General features: G+C 32.1%; 2 protein-coding genes across 2 annotated transcripts in view; both read right to left on the reverse strand.

Moving 5' to 3' along the window:
* Positions 1 to 6,235, reverse strand: part of LOC111630395 (coiled-coil domain-containing protein 65-like) — a 17,362-nt gene extending 11,127 nt beyond the window's left edge. The window contains exons 1-4 of the mRNA XM_023374487.1: positions 6,165 to 6,235; positions 3,998 to 4,073; positions 3,663 to 3,915; positions 2,993 to 3,216 (exon numbers count right to left, since the gene is read on the reverse strand). Coding sequence (XP_023230255.1) covers positions 2,993 to 3,216; positions 3,663 to 3,915; positions 3,998 to 4,063 — 543 coding nt within the window. The 5' untranslated portion in view covers positions 4,064 to 4,073; positions 6,165 to 6,235. The remainder of the gene's footprint in view (positions 1 to 2,992; positions 3,217 to 3,662; positions 3,916 to 3,997; positions 4,074 to 6,164) is intronic.
* Positions 6,236 to 6,538: 303 nt separating this feature from the next.
* LOC111630398 (putative fatty acyl-CoA reductase CG5065) lies at positions 6,539 to 10,881 on the reverse strand. Its single transcript, XM_023374488.1, has 5 exons — positions 10,422 to 10,881; positions 8,164 to 8,247; positions 7,972 to 8,085; positions 7,191 to 7,366; positions 6,539 to 6,626 (listed from the first exon to the last, which is right to left on the reverse strand). The coding sequence occupies exons 2-5, from the start codon at positions 8,230 to 8,232 to the stop codon at positions 6,539 to 6,541; spliced, it is 447 nt and encodes a 148-aa protein (XP_023230256.1). The 5' UTR covers positions 8,233 to 8,247; positions 10,422 to 10,881.
* Positions 10,882 to 18,966: the final 8,085 nt, after the last annotated feature.

The following is an 18,966-nucleotide window of genomic DNA, read 5'->3' on the forward strand; positions in this document are numbered from 1 at the left end:
CCACACGGCATGATTTGCATAAGACTATGGCTTGGGAATCACAGATTTGCATAACGTTACGGCTGGTGATGGCTAATTGGTTGGCCGGGAATCACGCCACATGACATTTGCATAGTGCTACGGTTCAGTAAGCACTAATTGGTCATCGAGTCCGATGTTGACGCTATAAAAAGGCGACAGTTCGACACATCGGATATACGTCACTCTCGTCTAAGTTCGACTTGGGAATTTTTTTGTTCAATAATAAATGTGAATTCTTCCTCCTGGAAAAAATAAGACCTCCCCCTGAAAATAAGGCCTAGCGCACTTTTCAGAGCAAAAATTAATATAAGAGTCTGTCTTATTTTCGGGGAAACACGGTAGTGACGTTAAACACACGGCGGCTCCCTCCGGGAGATCAGTCGGGAGCACGAACAGTAGGAAGCGCGGCCATTTTAGTCACCATGGGTAACATTAACCGGTGTTACCTAAGTATACTTTGACCACAATAACTTCTTACTTAACTAACAAAATATCGGTTTATTTTAACTTATTTTATACTTTAATTCTTAGAGTATGCTTTAAGCTGCAGAAATCGCAGCGAGAAAGGATTTTTGATGAAAGTCGTAAACTTTTGGAAATAAAAGTGAAAAGAGAAAATTGGAAAGCAATTGACAGTAGCTATTTATGCGAGGTAAGTGAAGTATAACAATCATCTATGTATGTAACATTTTTATATTATATTCGAATGATATGTTCGTTCATAAAACAGTGTAAATTGCTTAAAATTTAAATAAAAAAATCAGTATACATAAATTATGAGTATTGATATAGTTTAATATTTGTAATATATGATATACAATATCTGATATGAAAGCCCTTAATTATACAAATCTACTTTATTTTAATCAAAAGTATTGTAAATTACAGTAGATTTGTAATTTATAACATAAAATATATGCTTTAATTATTTTTTTTTTTAAGTTTTTGACTTCTCTCTACGTAATTTCCATTTAATACTGCATTTAATAATTCCATGATTAGCCTCTAGAGGTCGCACCTATCTCAAAATTTGTAAGGAGCCTATAACGAGAGTAACCGTATAAGAAACGCCTTTCTATTGGCAGTTTGTGATCACGTGACTTTAAGCCGCCATTATTCTTGTAAACACGTATTAGCGAGATTGTACGAAGGTTTCGTGGATAAATTTTTATTGTTTCTACGTTCGTTTTCTGCAAATAATTTAAAATTGACGAAAGGTTAGTGATATTAAGAATACACTGTATAGAGAATATTTCCAATGACGATATACTGTTTGTATTAATCTTAAGTTTTTAAGTTGTTATTTACTGATATTTGGGTAAATGTTACGTATGGTGACTAAAATGGCGGCGCTTCGTTTCCGTTAGATTAATTACATTTTTAGTAGACGTTTTCTTNGATAATTTTTACTTATATATATTACTTAAGGTTTGCAATTGCATAATTATTTAATAAGTTCCATGCACTTAAATAAGTAATAGCATAAATTGTTTAAATCAAAATGTGCTGTCTTAATATCTGAATTGATACACTTAAAGAGAATTATAACATACAGAAGTCGTTGTGATAAGTTTGGGAAAAAAACACTACTATTGGGGTTCTGAAATAATTTGATAAAAATTCAAACAAGAAGCTAAATGAAGAGTGATACATTTATTCTGATATTCGTATACATTTTCTTGATGATCAATAGGAAAAACTAGAGTTGATGGAACTAGAAAATTGAAGCATATTGCTGTTACTTCCATATTTTCTTATGCACTACCTAAAAATCTATAAAGGATCCAGAAGTAAGAAACCCATTTCTTTCAAAAGCCTGTAAAATTTAAAATGATGATGCAACAAGCATCAACTTATGAAATAGCAACAAATAATTTTCAACATAATAATTCTTTAAATGCATACTTTTATACTAGCAACTCAACAGATGGTTCAGTTTTAAAAAATATAATTCTTGATATAATTAAATATAGTGAAGATGTGGGATTAATTGTCAATGCTTTGACATCTGATGTGGATTTATAAATCAGGCAATATGAAAAGCCTTTGTCACTGTTAGTGGAAATTTTAGTAAATATGTATATTATATCCCATACCCTTATTATTGAGAAGAAACCATTGGCATCTATTCATCTTAATTGTTCACACCACTCATTATAGGCTCTCTAAAAATTCCTTTTTTATATCAGAAATATTTAAGCATGGATGAGGATTTTCACTAAATTTAGTGGGAGTTACAATATATATATATATATATATATATATTTTTTTTTTCTTTTGAACAGCCTAAAGATGACAAGTCAAACAACCTTTAATATAAGCTTGAGTGTTCAAGCTAGGGCTTGATATCACGCCACGTTTAGTGGCGTGTGTCAGACCCCAGCTCTAGTGTTCAAACTTAGTGGAAATTAGAGTTTGAACTAGTGCGAAGTTTGTCTATCACTTTGCAACAGTATCAGTAATACTAGTGTCGGATTACTGGATGTGTCGAGGTAGCGAACGGCCAGATCACTAAGATGGTATTGTAATATTTATTTACAAAATGTTGCTTCAGTTAAAAATTAATGTAACTTATTGTCAATATTACTATTTTTCAACGGTTTTATCAAAATTTATTTTGCCTATCGTTACCTATTTTTAGTTTTTCCCTCCTCTATTGTCTAGACTAGTGTTTCCAAAAGTTATGAATACAGTATACTTCTTAATTAAACGTTTCTTTGTTGTAAACTAGAATATTTTCGCACATGTATAAGTATCTGAAAGTATTTTATCAATCGAAGTAACTCCCATCGAAATTAATTTTGATAATATACAATACACTGACATGGGTACATTCGAAACGTAGTACTTACAGACTGCCATTTTAGATTCTCGATGGATCTCTGGTGTTGAAATTAAGTTATTAAGCTTTCAATACCAACATGATAATTTTCTTTTTACATTACGTCCTGCTACTTTTATATTAGTTTACCTTGTCGCTAATCTGTCTTTTAATACTTTCGCACTTGACTTTTGATTCTCTTTTGCGGTTTTCGATCTCTTTTAATTTCGAATCGATCATTCCACGAATTTCCTTTTTTTCTCGATTTTGTCTGTGTTTTATTTCGGTGTTCTTTTTCTCGAATTTTTTGAGAATTTCATCCCTCTGCTCACTGATATATTCACACATTTTCTGCTGTTTCTGTTGTATTTCATCTAAAATTTATAAAGCAAAGGAAAGACTTTCTTACTATTTATTTACATTTCAAACAATTAAAAATTAAATGATGCAATATGTAAAGGATGCTTGACGCTTGCGATAATGGCTTAAGACGCAACGCTATTTCTTCGCATGGCTTCAGTACTTGTCACCAGGTGAAGAAATAGCGTTGCGAGTGACTTATTTCATTATTATACCGCTCTCCAAACTATTAAATTAATTTACAACCAACGAAAGTAAATACGACCACCAAATACTGGCTGGTCGCGGATTCGCGCCTGGCTAACGGGATGGCCATGTGGAGTTTCCCAGAATTTTTTCACCTAAATTGGGGGCAGTTTCCCTTAGAAAGTCCTCCCGGGTGGCATCCTCTCTCGGCATATTGCCAACTTGTCGCATTGCCGTAATCAAATAAACCAAACCAAACGGAAAATAAACATACCAATTATTTTGTCCATAACGTCATAATAATAAGCTATAACTTTGGAATGCAGACGTTCAGCATCTTCTAATCTTCTTTGTAGTAAATTATATAAATTATCTTGGCCATCGACAAGGTTATTGAAAAAATAGATCATGAAATCTCCATCTCTTCGAATTTCTTCTGAGTGAATTTTCGCGAAAATCTGCTTCAAAATGTTGTTAGTTGTATCTTCATTTTGATCTCTAAAGTCTGTTTCTCTCGATAATTTAAGCTGAAAATAAATTTCCAGTCATTTCAGAAAGTAATTTACATTAAAATCAATTGAATTACGGTCCCTCGAAATGAAAACTTACGTGTAAGAATTCACTTGTAAGAACTTTTTTTCTGATATCTTCTGGTTTCGTATTAGAAGCTTCCATTTTTGTTTCGCTGTAAACAAATCGAATTGTAAATTACTAATTTTTTACAGCTTTACAGTATTTTAAAGTATACCACTTTATATCACTTTAGAGACAAAACTACGAGTTAGATCGATAAAATTTTATACACACCTTTATCGCAACACGGGAAAGCTATAGACAGAGTTTCAAAAATAGTTACAATTTTTGACGCTTGGGTCTATAACGTCGCCACTATAGTAGCAGCCACTCTCAGTTAAATATGCAATCGTGTTATCACGTTAGCTACAGCCGAGTGTGACATGTCAGGACTAATTAGGCTCCTTTCTTTCAGTTCGCCATTTTAATTCTGATAAATCCACAGCTCCATCTGTATGAACACTGCTTTTCAAATAGCATAATAATTAGAAGTCACATGGAATCGGGTAAACGCGTAGGACAATGCGTAGGAGAAGATAGCGATTAGTAATTACCCCTTTTATTGTCAAACGTGTTACAAAATACAGTACAGTACGTCTCCCACAATGACTGCGGTGTGGAATCTTGCACGGTCTTTCATAAACACGATGTTACTAAAACATCCTTTCTGCTATACTTTAGTGATGACAAAGGTTTTCGAATAACAGATAACTGTGTTATGTGATGCTACTACGAAAGTGCGACTTTTGTAGACCCTTAGCGGAAAAATTGTAGCTCAGTTTAATTTTAACATATGCAAATGTTAATCCACAACACTGTCATTTTTTGATTTACAAAATTATTTTTTTTTTCAAACACTCTTCGTTTTTTCAATGTTTACATTTATTTTGTACAATATCTGATCAACTGGTATTATAATATTCACCTGTGTATATTAGGCCGCATTTTGAACAAATTTTCACTGTCTTTCCTTATTAATTAATCTCGAGAACGAAGTTACATAGATGAACGTCAAGAAAGCTTTGGGGTAGGAGGCCCGATTAACGATATAAGAACTTCCGATGAAAACCGGAAGTTATGTTATTTCAATTCAAAAATGTTCCCCTGAAAGCACGACTCTGTTTGTTAAAGGAAAAATATGATGTACAGTACAGGGGCAAGCCATTACTAATAACTTGAGGTGGAGAGAATATATTTTAAATTAAATAAATTAAATATTTCAACCCGTCATAATGTGCACGATATCGCAATAAATAATTGCTCGTTTTAACTCTCTTTTTCATTTAGTTAGATAAAATTAAAAACATGGCTTAATTTACTCCCAAATTATTTCCATAATTACAGAACAGATTCTTTTGGTTATAATTCTGCCAACTTTTTCAATTAGAATCAAATTTGCATGCCAGAAACGTGCCTTTACTGCTCACGAAACAAGAAAAAACACTGTATTAACAGAAATACGATTGTCTACATAACAGATTAAAATGAAAAAACAAAATACTGTAGTGAAAAAATGGAGGTAGAACTCTGGTCCTCACCTCACGATATGTCCATAGTAAGAGCCCATCAGAGGCCAAGTGGATAAACGTACTGAAAATTTGGTAGGTAGTGGGTTCGCATCCGACCAGCAAGCTAATCACTTGGAATATTTTGGGTTTTCTCATTCGTCTAACACCTAAGTAAGAGCCATTTTCTATTTAGGTGTTAGACAAGCAATCTAGGATAATAGCCAAGGAGGCAATACTCTTCGGCTTATTATCCTAGTGTTGTCTTCTCCCGTAAATTCTATTAATTAATTATCAACGTTACAATAAATAATTTCTTAAAATTAAATCCGAGTTGCTGCAATATCTCTCTATGAATGAAATCAGTACCGAGTTTTAAAAAAAACTAAAATTTTTAATAATTGTGAGAAATATAAGGCGGCCAAAAATTATTCGTAATCAAATCATTCGTCTTTTTCTCTGGCCAATTTCTGGATTGCTCTCAATACAACTCGGTTAACAAGCTTTTGGGCCATCTTGTAGATAATTGTTTGTCTTAGAATAATAAATTCTAGTTTACTTCTTTCTAATATCCTTTACTTCTAGTTATAAATGTATTCTAAATGTGCTTTTAATTGTCCTATACAAAAAACAGTTATCAAATATACCTTGATTCTTAAATACCTAATTGTATTAGATTAAAAAAAGGAAATTGTTACCTTTACTCTCAATTTTAAAATTTGAATTCTCGAATATAAATTCCGAATTATTTTAAATAATTAGAATGGAAATTATTAGAATTAAATTAAAATATAATTTACGTGTTACTCGTGAAATTGTTCGTGTTGTAAGCAATTAGTGCGCGAAATATCCGCTAGGTAGCGGGTATTGTTTATGTCAGTGTTTAATGTAGTGTTTATTTCTCGTATTAGTTGACTTTGAAGATATCTCACGATGCAAATATGTGAGTTAGTGACTTTATTTATCTATATATATAACCCATTCAACGGGTATCCGTCNCAAGTGTTACATTGCCTTGTTTTGTCAATCAAATCCGATTCTTTACACTAAAAAGCAATCTGTAATGAAAGCATTAAGAAATGTTTACCAGTAAATTTTCCATCTGACGACAAACTTGGATCAGATTTTTTGTCGATTCCACGTTGTTGACGAATGAGTCGCTACAGAAGAAATAAAATTACTTTTGTTACACCAAACACCTAATTTTGCTGAGCTTAAAATTCTTTTATTTTTACAAAGTTTTTCAACCTGTTTACTATAGGCCATATTGTATCAACGTGTAGGACCATCTCAAGGAAAGTAATAGAATTAAATGTGTTGCAACAACTTTGGGTTACAAAATCGCCACAACTGAAGGGCTGATCAAAGGTTACGAAGAAAACCAAGGCAAAAAAGATACTAACTCAGAAAGAATTAACAAATTCACATACAATAGGCATTTAGGACGTGTGTTATTTTAAATGAGTTATTTTTTAAATTTTAAAAATGTAAAAATAGTCGAAAACAGTACGTTCTATTGTGGAACATTTATAATAATAAGCCTGGTGATGGCCTATAGTAAATACAAGGGTAGGTTGAAAACGTTTGTAAAAGTAAAAGAATTTTAAGCTCAGCAAAATAAGGTGTTTGGTAAAACATAAGTGAATTAATTGCCGAGAAAGCGGTGGATGGATAGAAATTAAATACGAAATTTAAAGAATAATTTTATTTCATTTAAAACTTACGGAAAAGGTTCGTTGAATTTAAGCGATGCGGCCAAGTGAAACACCATCGAAACATTTTTCCTTATCAGATTCATATACGAAGAGGAAATTCCCAAATTTTCTTCACAGATATTTCCTTCGATGCATTCGACTTTGTTGCAAATATCCGGATTTTTCAGTAAAACTTTTTCAAAAATCTTTAAGAAATTTTAAAACGATATAGAAATTTCAACACCAAATTTCGTTGAATTAAACAATGTGAGTTACGTCATTGGTGTTAAGCGTTAAAACATTAGGTGTTAACACAATTGTGTTCGTTTTTACTTCGATTTGACGTCGTCATTATACTTTTTGTAATCGGAAAGTGTAATAGTGACGTCAGTTTAGAGAAAAAATCTGTATTGTACTTGCCTTTAGGTTTCATAGGTTTTATAACAACTTAAATTTTAACAACACGTTTTTACTTTCAAAATTTACTGAAATACTAATTTTGAATTCATGCCTGAATTTTGATCAACTTTATAACTCACAGAAAAATATAAGTACAGTACATTTGATCCCCCCTATAACACTGTTGATAATTCCGTTTTATTTGAATTCCACGTTGTACGAGTCACTTAGATTTAGGGCTGTGAACGGCTCACGTATTTGTAAAATCTAAGTGACTCGTACAACATGGAATTCTTATAAAACGGAATTATCAACAGTGTTATAGGGGGTCAACTGTAATATATGTAACTCGAGTAATTTATTGAAATTTTTGTTTTATTTTATGAAAATATAGACTATTATTTAAACTTACTTTACAATTAAGCAATTCCTCTTTCCTTTCTTCTACTGTTTTTCCCTTTTTGCATCTGACTAAAATGTAAATTTTTCTAACATTGCAAGACCGTAGCAATTTCTCAATAAGAATCTACAGATATTAAAAACATAAAGTGTAAATATGCTTAAAATATTATCGGTGCATGAAAATCGCCGTAGAAATGCTTACCTTTCCCAAAAATCCCGTTCCTCCAGTTAAAAATATGTCCACATTTTCGTAAAACTTCGATATGGACATTTTTCTTCTATGAATCTACCAAATATTTAGTTGAATATGAACGATAATAAAAGTAAAATATTTGTTCCACAATTCCTTCTTTACTCGATTTTAGAATAAAAGACGCAATATCGGGGTTTCTTTAAATTGTTTTGAATCCGTCCCCTTGGCTAATTGAATTTTAAAAGAAAGCAACTTTATAAGATGTGAAGGTAAAATGAGAACTTCGTTAATTCCAATGATTATTCATTAAGTAATTATTGTACAAGGTTGAAAAATTCCTCGAAATCTACCATTGAAGATATCATTGGAAAAATAGAAGAGTTGCATCAGATCAATCACGGGAATCCTTGGAATCATGGAAGCTGAGATATTCGAGGTAAAAATATTTAATGGCTACAGGACGATTATCGCTTGTAAGCTGATTTATAGTTTCCCATTACTATAAGTATGTATTGTTCTATATGATAATTTTGACATAACACGCACGATGTCGTGACGAAATCAATTTTTCAAAGTACGCACGTGTGGTCCTGCGGCTACGCCGGTTAAAACACGCACATTAGTAATCACACAACACACGAGCGCGTGTTTCGGTTGTTGGAACAACTGTACAGTACTTTAAACGTTTCTTAACGATTCCCGACAAGAGTTAAAATTGTCTTTGGCGCCATCTGTTACGATATTTTATTTTAAAATACTATTTATATTATTAATTATTGAAAAATAGCAAGAAGCTTGATTTTGGGGTAGAGACGAGTTTTATTAAAAAAAAAAAAACACTAAATGCTAATACCAAATCTTCATTAAGTCCGATACCACACAAGACCTCCCTATATCCCTACACATGGTCTTTTAATTAGCAAAATGATATACGCATGCGTTTGGAACTTCTGTTCGAACATACCTCACCTGCCATCCGGGTCGGCGATTTTAAAAAGGTGGCAACACTAGCACGGAATTTTTCATTATTTATTCTGTGACGAAACTGAAATTTTAGTCTTTTAAATTGAGATACCTAAATAAGGGGGCGGCGAAATTTTCCTCCGCCCCGGGCGGCTGGCACCACGCTACACCACTGGATTTATCCATCCACTTTGAAGCTGAATAAATTTTCCTGTGCCTTTTATCGAAAATTTCTGAAATTTTACAGGGAGGTTTGAGTGTTAGGGGGATCGAAGCTATTAAATTTTGGTGGTTAAAGGTCGAGGGGATGGGGATATAGAGAAGAGCACGTGTCGTATCTCGAGAGGGGTGACTTAGTGAAGATTTTATTTATTGGCGTTTACCTTTTTTTTTTTTTTTTTTTTTTGAAATGTGCAAACACATTTTCATTCAACCTGTGCACTCGAATTTGACCCGTAGAAATTTGTACGCTTTGCGCTGCACCGAAACACTTCTGTGCTATTTTTCAATTCTGTGTACAGTCGCAGGAATAGGATGAGGAAATAAAATACATTATCTGTGTCAATTAAACACTGCTTATTTGGAATGATTATTGGTAAAGGTGTCGACCTTTACCAATTGTGTGGCTTGAGGAAAAACAATAATGGCAACCACCCAAGTGTACAATTATTAGGAGGGGAAAAATATAATAGGCATTCCTTAAATACAGAAACTATACGTCGATGGATTTTTTCATAACTCTTGGCAAAAAATATTAAAAATCGTAGTGACGCTATCTGTTATGAAATTTTATCTAAAAATCTTTTTGTTATTAATTCTTATAAAATGGTAAAACGCTTAATTTTGAGGATAGAGACGAGTTTTATTTTAAATAAATAAATAAATATATGTATATAATAAATGCTAATAATGAAAAACATCTTCCTCAAGTCCGATCCCACTCGAGATGTGACACGTGATCTTCCTCTATCCACTCCCACGACCCTTAACATATTTACCATCCCGCAAAATTTAAGAAATTGTGACAGGTGGCCGATCTGCAGAGAGGGATACTTCCCGGGAAGACTAGCTAAGGGAAATTGGCCCATATTTAGTGTTACTAAGGTGAAAAAATCCGAAAAACTCCACGTTGGTCATGCGCGAACCCACGATCGGTGTTCGATGGTTTTATCCATTTGGCCACTGATGGGCAAGATTTTAGAAAAATTTAGTCATTGCAAAGATTCAATCCTTCTAATATTTATAATTATTTTCTTAGTTAATAATTACGCGGGAATAAAAATACACATACTGTACTTACTTACAAAATTCGATGACAAAGTTGTTTCAATACACTACCTCTGGTACTGTACACCGAGAGTGAAGAAATTTCCTTATATATTATTGTGTAATATATGAAATTTCTTCACCGAGAGTGAAGAAATTTCCTTGTATATTACTGTACACAGAATTTCCTTATATATTATTGAAATATGTTTTATCTCTCGATACTATCAGTTTTCTGATTGATAATTTATTAGACATTTGAAAAAGTCAATTTCGTGGAAAGAGATTAACTATGCAATTTTCTATTGCAGAATTCTATTTCAACAATCTTAATTGCAGACAGTCCCACCGAGTCTTCTCCCAAAATTAATCGTACCTCTAATAAATCGCAAGAAATACAAATAATTTTTTTTTAATTTGTTAAATTTCTTTAAAATTTTGCAAAATTTTAAAGAAATTTTCGTGTTTATAAAGCATAACGTCGATAATAGGACTACGTACTTTACTTCTATTTATTGATGTAATAATAGAACGTAGTCCTATTATTGACGTCATAATTTGTTCTACATGTATCTCGAGTAGGATCGGTCTTAATGGCGATTTTACTCGTTATTAGCATTTAAAATATTTTATAAAACCCATTCCTACCCTCAAAATTAAGCTTTTTGCCATTTTATAATTAAAAAAATAGTAATAATATAAAAAGTTTATTATAAAAACTTTCAACAGATTGCGCCAGACAATTTCTTATTTATGATTAATAATATAAAAGTTATTTTTTGAATAAACTCTCATAACAGCCGGGAAAGTTACAATACTTCAAAATTCTTATTGTCTGCTGCAATTTAATTTAAATTTTTTTTCTTTAATTCAACCAAAGGTGTGACTTTCCATCAAATTAATTTAATTATTTGGTGCTTTATAACAGTAGTCTTTTATTTCTTGCACTTAGCTGCAATTTCGTACATTTTGCGAAGACAAAAACAAAATGGAGTCATTCCTGATGCAATAAGACTTAACAATCAACTTTACAGAAGAGAAGTCATGAGTAACGAAAAAATAATTTATTTTTTAAAGCTTTAAGTAATTGTTTCTTGGATTTCTAATTTTTACGTAAACATCCTTGTATCCATCTAAAATCAATAAATTCATATGCCTGACGGAAACAATGACGTTTGTTCATTTGTAAATACGAAGTTTTCTCTACCACTTAAATACTTAAAGCAGTATGGAAGAAATTAGCAACGTGTTGCGTAGTTTTCCCGGTAAAAATATTTTAAATCTGATGGTGCCATCTGTTATAACATTTTATTTAAAAACACTTTATGTTATTAATTATTATAAAATGGCAAAAAGCTTAATTTTGAGGGTAAGGATGGATTTTATAAAAAATTGTAAATGCTAATAATGAAAAACATCTTCCTCAAGTCCGATCCCACTCGAGATGTGACACGTGATCTTCCTCTATCCACTCCCACGACCCCCTTAACATATTTACCATCCCGCAAAATTTAAGAAATTGTGACAGGTGGCCGATCTGCAGAGAGGGATACTTCCCGGGAAGACTAGCTAAGGGAAATTGGCCCANCTTTCCCTACCCCTTGGACCTGTAACCACCGAAATTTAATATCATCGATCCCCCTAATAAATAGACCATCCTGCAAAATTTCAGAAATTCTTGACAAAAGACATAGGAACTAAGCTTAAAAGTGGATGAACAAAATCGTGCCCCCCTCCATATACACTAACGTCCATCCATACATGCAAAATTTCGGGTTTTCTTTTCTGTATTGATGTCTGAAGATCCCCGAGTTCAACAATGTTACTCAACAATAACAATTATATATAACAACACAATTTTGAAATACACGGTATATAATGTGAAGAGAATGTTTGTTAAAACAAATAGAAAAGCTCTGGTCCTTTTTTAAGGAGAAGTAATTTTTTGAATGTAAAAGAAAACCGTGAAAAATTAATATTATTGTCTGGCGACTCTAATAGAACGGCAGTGTCTGAATAAATTAATAATAAAGATTAAAAATACCTAGCCTATAAAACGGCAACTCTGTAGAGACTGTTATAAAGTAAAATTGCCCAATTTGCGACTGTCGCCAAATCTGGCATCTCTGAACATAAAAAAGGATGAGTTTCGGCCGTATTCACCAACATAGTTGAGTTAAAGCAAAATGAATTGCGATTGTTTAAGTGCTCGATTTCCGATTAGATGACTTGGACTCTCAAGTATTTGTTGGCAAATACAGCCATAACTAGATACCTACTCGTTAAGGGTTGCCAGATTAAGCGAGCTCTTGATGTGTATAAGAATCCTAGCTACTTCCTGGTGCAGTGAAAAACTTTTTGTACTAGAAATTGTGAATGTCGTCTGCACCAGGTGTTTTCTGACTGTATTCTCTGTACTGCATGTTGGCTGTTTTATTTGTTTCTTTCAACGTAAAACATGATTGGTCTTTCGTGAAGTTTTCTTCTTCCTTTTTGATTCCGCTTGCTTCATCTTTGTATGTGACTTGATTGGATCAAAGAGCAGAAAATAGTTTGTGATTTACTTTTCTGTTGGCGATCGTGTGGTGGATTTGGTATGTAGTTGTCCGAAGAAAAGTGCTTCATTGTGAATAATTTTTGTTGTTTTCGCAGCAACAGATTTTGTATCGTTTCGGTCTTTACGACTTCGGCTGCTGCTTTTTGTTTCTAATTAATTCAGTAGGTGTTACTAGTTGAAACACCTACAGAATTGATTATTAAGAGCATTAACTCCTACAATGTTAATGTTCTTATTGGTGTATGTTAGGCTGTGCAAGTTAGCACGCATGACTACTGTTGAGGTACTGTCAATAGCTGTTTTCATACATATAGTACATTCTTAAACGCCCGACTGACCGGGCCATTCCTGCATGCGCGGAAGATGATTACGCGTTAGAACGTGGAGTGAAAAACTACAACACATTCTTACCCGCGCGTTTTCTTGCTGTTCCTGCTGCTGGACTATATGCGCTGTTTAATAGCCAAAAAATAATAATAAAACAGTGCTGTGTTTGAGTTAAAGGATATTGGCGCCGCTATAGCCATTTGCCGGCCTCATTTTTTCATAATTAATGCGCATTTCGTTATTAATTCGGACCACATCCGAATCGGTATCACGTTGTGAATGTGTGACGACCTAATTCTTTCTACACAGAAGTGTGCGCGCTCATAATACCTAAAGACAAGTATTTATAGATCAGTCGCACTTGACATGGCAAAGGCATAAACGAAGTTAAACCTCTGTTTATCTTCGTTTATTCTTTAACGATCTGCTTTAATTTCGACGAATACGATTGGAGAATTTAAGATTCAAACTATCCAATTATAACGATCGTTAGTTACAAATTCGAGTCGATCGCCATTGTTTAATAATTTAAATTCTGAATGATATCGAAACGTATAGTTTAATATAATTTAATTTAATTTTTGTAAATTTTAAATTGTCCTTTTCTGAATTTATGGAAACTGTTTAATAATTAATTGAAAGTTTTTTAGTTTTTTTTGGTTCTAATGTTTCTCGTCAGATGGTGTTACTTGTTTCGTTAACATTTTCTGATAAGCAATAAAATTTTTATTTTATTTTAAACGATGCGTTATCAATTTTGTTTTTTTCAGTTGGTAAATAATAATATTTTCCCGTCGATCGAAAATTTAAAATGATTAAACAAGCTTAATAATTATGGAAAATACCCACAAATCAATTTTTGCAAATCTTGATCCTCTATTTTAGTTTTAACTTTAGAAACCAGATGGCACTAAATGGTTTTTCTATTTCAACGTTGCCACTTCTTTAACTCGTACAGTTTAAATCCAAGAACTTTAAACTACAAGGATAGCCAGATCCCGTATATTTGTTAGCATGACCTTGTATCTATGTGACGTCACAGCAAGCCCTCTACTTCAACACGACAGACCTTTTAAATAACAAAATACGATAAAATATTAAATCATTTCTTAATTAATTATTAAATTACTACTAAATGTAAACTACTGTAGAATTTTCGGATTTAATAAGTGTACTGTACGTCAATAAATTTACAAGTCTTTTGTCTAATATTTATTTAACAAATTAATGAGCTATATTTTTTATTATGTGATTATCTTACTTAACTTTTTAATTTTTTTTCGACAATCACCATTTTCAGAAGGCATTCTTTTCAATATTTTATAGTTTTCTTGTTTAAGATTTCTATAATTAATTCTTATTATAGTTCTTAATTTACAAAAATCTTTTATTAAAGTAAAAGGTAAAACTGTTTCCACTGACTAATTCTGTACAACTCCGGGGCCTTTTTTATACGATTCATCGTGATATATTTCGAAATATTTATTCCATTCTATAATTTTTGCTAGCCATTCATCAGTAGGTTTAATAAGCCCTCCATAAGATAAATGTTGCACCCATGACGGAATGCTATAGTTGTAATGATTTTTAATTTTGTTAGTGGAATTAATTAAGTTTGGGTATTTTTCTTTATATTTATAGGCAAAATATCCTGCTATATACTCGAGAGCATCGTAGGAAGTTTCTTCAGAGATTGTGTTAAAGTCTAGATTGCATGTAGAGTTTCCTGAAGATTTATTTGAAGAAAAAGTAGTTTTACATTCAGTATATTGGTCTGTATTTTCACTTGATACTTCTACATGTGCTTTCTCTAAAACTTTGGGTATAATATATTCCTCTTGTCTTCGATCTGTAGTATTTACTTTTGACTCTAAAATACCAGGATTCTTACCTAAAATAATCAATCTAATCCTATATATAGCATTTAATGGGCTTGGATGTTCATTAGGACCCCGGCTTCTAATTTGAAAAAAAAAAATTTTCCAGACAATCTTGATTTAAGTGCAGATGTATTTTATATCAAAAGTCGATTTCATATCTTGAAAAAGATCAATTAGCGATTTCATTGAGATTATCATTCCTTTCTGGAAAATTTGGAGGGCATTTTTTCCACTTGCTCTCATTGTTGAGATTATTTTTATCATTTTATTTAAATGTTCTTCTTGTAATTCCAAGTCTACACCATATCCATTTTTGCTTGGAACAGAACCTTTTGGTGCATAGCTATTAAAAATGTCGAACCACATATTTATATCTCTAATATACGTTTCATTGATAATAATAATTGATTCATAATAAACGTTTCATTGATATTCACATTCAATTCTTTCCATAAACTTATGTTACTGCAACTACAGTCACTGACGCAAGCTACTACATTATACGATAGTAAATAAAGTTCTGCTATTAATTTTAAAAGTATTTCTCTTGTCATTTTTTGATCAAACCCGATGTAAACAGGTTGCTTCCAATTTGAAAAAAGAAGGTTATTATTGCAACCGTACACAGCACACCTAGTACTCAGCATTTTGTTCTTCACCTAACATAAAAATATAGCTTTAAATATTTAATGACTTATATTTAAATCATCTTACCTTATAAAAAATTTAGTCAAATAAAACAATTACAAAAATATTAAAATAAATCACTTCGTTAATCACAAAATTGGACGAATATGAAAAGCGAAAACTAAACACGTGCACATCCTGCTCTAGGTAAACAGAGAGGTCAGGACACGTGCTGACGTCACTAACTTGCCATTCCTGGCTAACATTGTAGAATAGGGATCTGGCTATCCTTGTAGTATACAGTCCTTGGTTTAAATCATTTAGTGTGGCGTGAATAATTACGTTATTATTTTATAAAATAAAATTTATAAATAATCATAAGAAATGATGTGTAATATAGTTAACTCATTATAAAAAAAATAATTGTGTAATTACGTAGATTCGCACTACTGTCGGATCAGCGGTTCTTGATACCTAATACTGATTTATTGTCCCTTCGACTCAAAGTTACTACTACTATTAATACTTGCCCCATGCGCGTGACGTCGTATCTATAAACGTTTTCAACACATAATAAAAAAATTATTGAGTTGCAATTTAGCCAAAGAGGCTAGACTACGTGTCCAAATCCCGACCGCCCGTTGTTGTAATCAATGGCAGTTACTGGAGACTGAAATTCCGCTGAATATTCGGCGAAGTCACGCCAAAAAACAAAAAATATATTTATCTTAATTTCGAAAAAAAAATTTAACTGTACAAAGAAGGGCAGGAGCAGGTTCCAAATTTCAGGGTAACAAATTCCAAACACAATTTGAAAAATCATCATCTTGAAAAAAGTGATGAGGAAAAGAAGACTTAATCAAATTTGGAAATATTTTTCTCTTTTCCATGATGATGGAGGAGGAGGAGGAGACGGCCAGACAGCCAAAGTGGTCGAGGTGTTAGCCTACTGCTTTGGGGACTAGTGATTGAATTCAGACTGCAACCTCCAGGAATTTTTCGTGGGTGTCTATTCTGAATATATTGGAAACCCATTCCTAACTGCTCTATCACACCCGCTGCAGGCTTAGCAGAGCCCACGATGGGTTTTAAAAAAGCTTTTGGTGCCCACAGGGCAGAATGAGACACTCCCAAAAAAGGATTCTCATTCTCTGTAATGTAAATGTAATAGTTAACAAATCAGTATAGAAATTTTTAAAAATTATGAATTTTTGTTACTCATTTGAATTAAGACATGGTTAACTGAAAATGTAAATATAGTGTACTACTAGTCAACAGTTTACTGTATAGAAAGGAATAATGTAAGTGTTGTGTTTCTGTTGTATTTCTGGTCTGCATTAGCATAGTACTGTACAATCAATTTAGGGGTATCTAACAAGTATCATGTTTGAAAAATGGGCTGTCTCTGTGATAACTGATGCAAATAAAAAGTACAAGTACACTCATGGCCAAAATCTTTTCTACCATTTGGCACTCCAGTCTGATACATAATCATAAATGTAGTCACACGAGGCAGAATTTTCCACACTAGCACTCTTCTGTCGCTCATGAGTTTAAAAGCAAGCGCAATGTTAAAAGAGCACTGGATGAACCAGAGAAACAGGTGTATCAAACTCAAATACTAAGTACACAAACAGCTCCAAGATAAAGAATAAAATTTCTTGTTCAACCTTTTTTCATTGGGCATTGTCATGTGTATCATAGATTTGCATTTGACAGGGGCATCCATATTGATATGACAGCTCCTTGCATTATAATGTGTTGCTAGTCGTCGTTAGCTGTTGTTTTTTTTACAGTACAGTAACCATATGACGTCTATGCAAGTGTGCGGGTGACCCACACACATATTTCTGGATCCTTGATGATGCATCACACTCACTAGTGATATGAAAAGAGAAATTGCATGGATATGAGACTACATTACACAGTTTTTACTAAATTTAAGATATTAATATGAAGATTATAAATCAATAGTTTATATAGTAAATACTACTGATTTATGTATACTTTGTAGGCCTGAAATTCATTAGAACGTGCCTAATTATTTCAATAAAAGTCCGTAAGGCTGCAATTAGCAAATACTTGTTATTTAATAATATTAGATAGGAGTTTAATGACAAAAGTGAATCAAACTATTCAATTAACTTTCAAGTTTATTGAAAATATTGCTTCTGGATTTGGGTTTAGAATAATTGTTTATTCTGTTAGATATAAATTAGGTATTACAATTAGAATTAACAATTATTATACTAATAATTGTTAATTCTAAATGTAAGCAGTTGGAATACTTTGTCCCTATCTACATTCCAAAACCATGTAATTATTATTATAAATTCAAAATTCAAATTTTTAATCTATAAATTAATTTTTTTTCTATAGAATTTCTATAAAATGAAGTAATAAACTGGTATATTAAAAGCTTTGTTATAAGCTTTATTATATTTTAAAATTACAATAAAAGATAGTTTAAGAAGACTTTCAAAAAGACAAAGGCCGATTATAACCTACTATTATGTACACTATCTCCAGCAGATAATTGTATTTTTAATATTATCCATTGAAGATTGTGTGCATAACAAGATTAAAATCGTCTACAATTGTCTAAATTACATAAAATACACCTATCTATTCATTCAAATTGATTTTCCGGGTAAAAGATAAATTTATCAAAGTACAGAATATAATAAAAATGAATCTATGCTGGAAAAATAGAAGATATAGAAGAAAGTTGGTAAGACATACAATAGAACAAGTTTGAGAATGGTCATTCTAATGGCAAAGTTTCTATGCACAACACTCATGTACAATAGTACTGTATTTCTGTGTGTATGAAATTATATTTTACATGGGACTGTCCATTAATTATGAGTACAGTCTCTGAGCCAGTTTTGACCCTCTTCCTCCCCAAGTGATGTACTTTTGGAAAAATCTCTCCCCTTTAATTACACGTTCGTGAAGACATTGAAGAAATGAATTAGTTTATTCCCATCACTAATAAGTATGCTTATAAGAAAAAATTCATATTCCACTAATGTTATTAAAACATCCACTTAGACCAGTGTTCCGCAACCAGTGTGCCATCACAAAGTAAAAGGTGTGATGTGAACTTTTACATATTCTATTAATTTTAAGTTTTATTTATATATTTTTATTGCAGTTGTTGTGTTTATTATGCTTGTATTTCATTCACTG

This window comes from Centruroides sculpturatus, unplaced genomic scaffold, assembly GCF_000671375.1.
Source record: "Centruroides sculpturatus isolate CEXI.00-Female unplaced genomic scaffold, Cexi_2.0 scaffold728, whole genome shotgun sequence".
NCBI classification, from domain to species: Eukaryota; Metazoa; Arthropoda; class Arachnida; order Scorpiones; family Buthidae; genus Centruroides; species Centruroides sculpturatus.

Coding starts and splice junctions, on each gene's coding strand:
- LOC111630398 (XM_023374488.1), bottom strand. CDS start 8,232: ATGTCCATATCGAAGTTTTACGAAAATGTGGACATATTTTTAACTGGA. Junction 7,367..7,971: donor AGGAATTGCTTAATTGTAAA/GTAAGTTTAAAT, acceptor AATTTCTTAAAG/ATTTTTGAAAAAGTTTTACT. Junction 6,627..7,190: donor AAATTCAACGAACCTTTTCC/GTAAGTTTTAAA, acceptor TTTCTTCTGTAG/CGACTCATTCGTCAACAACG.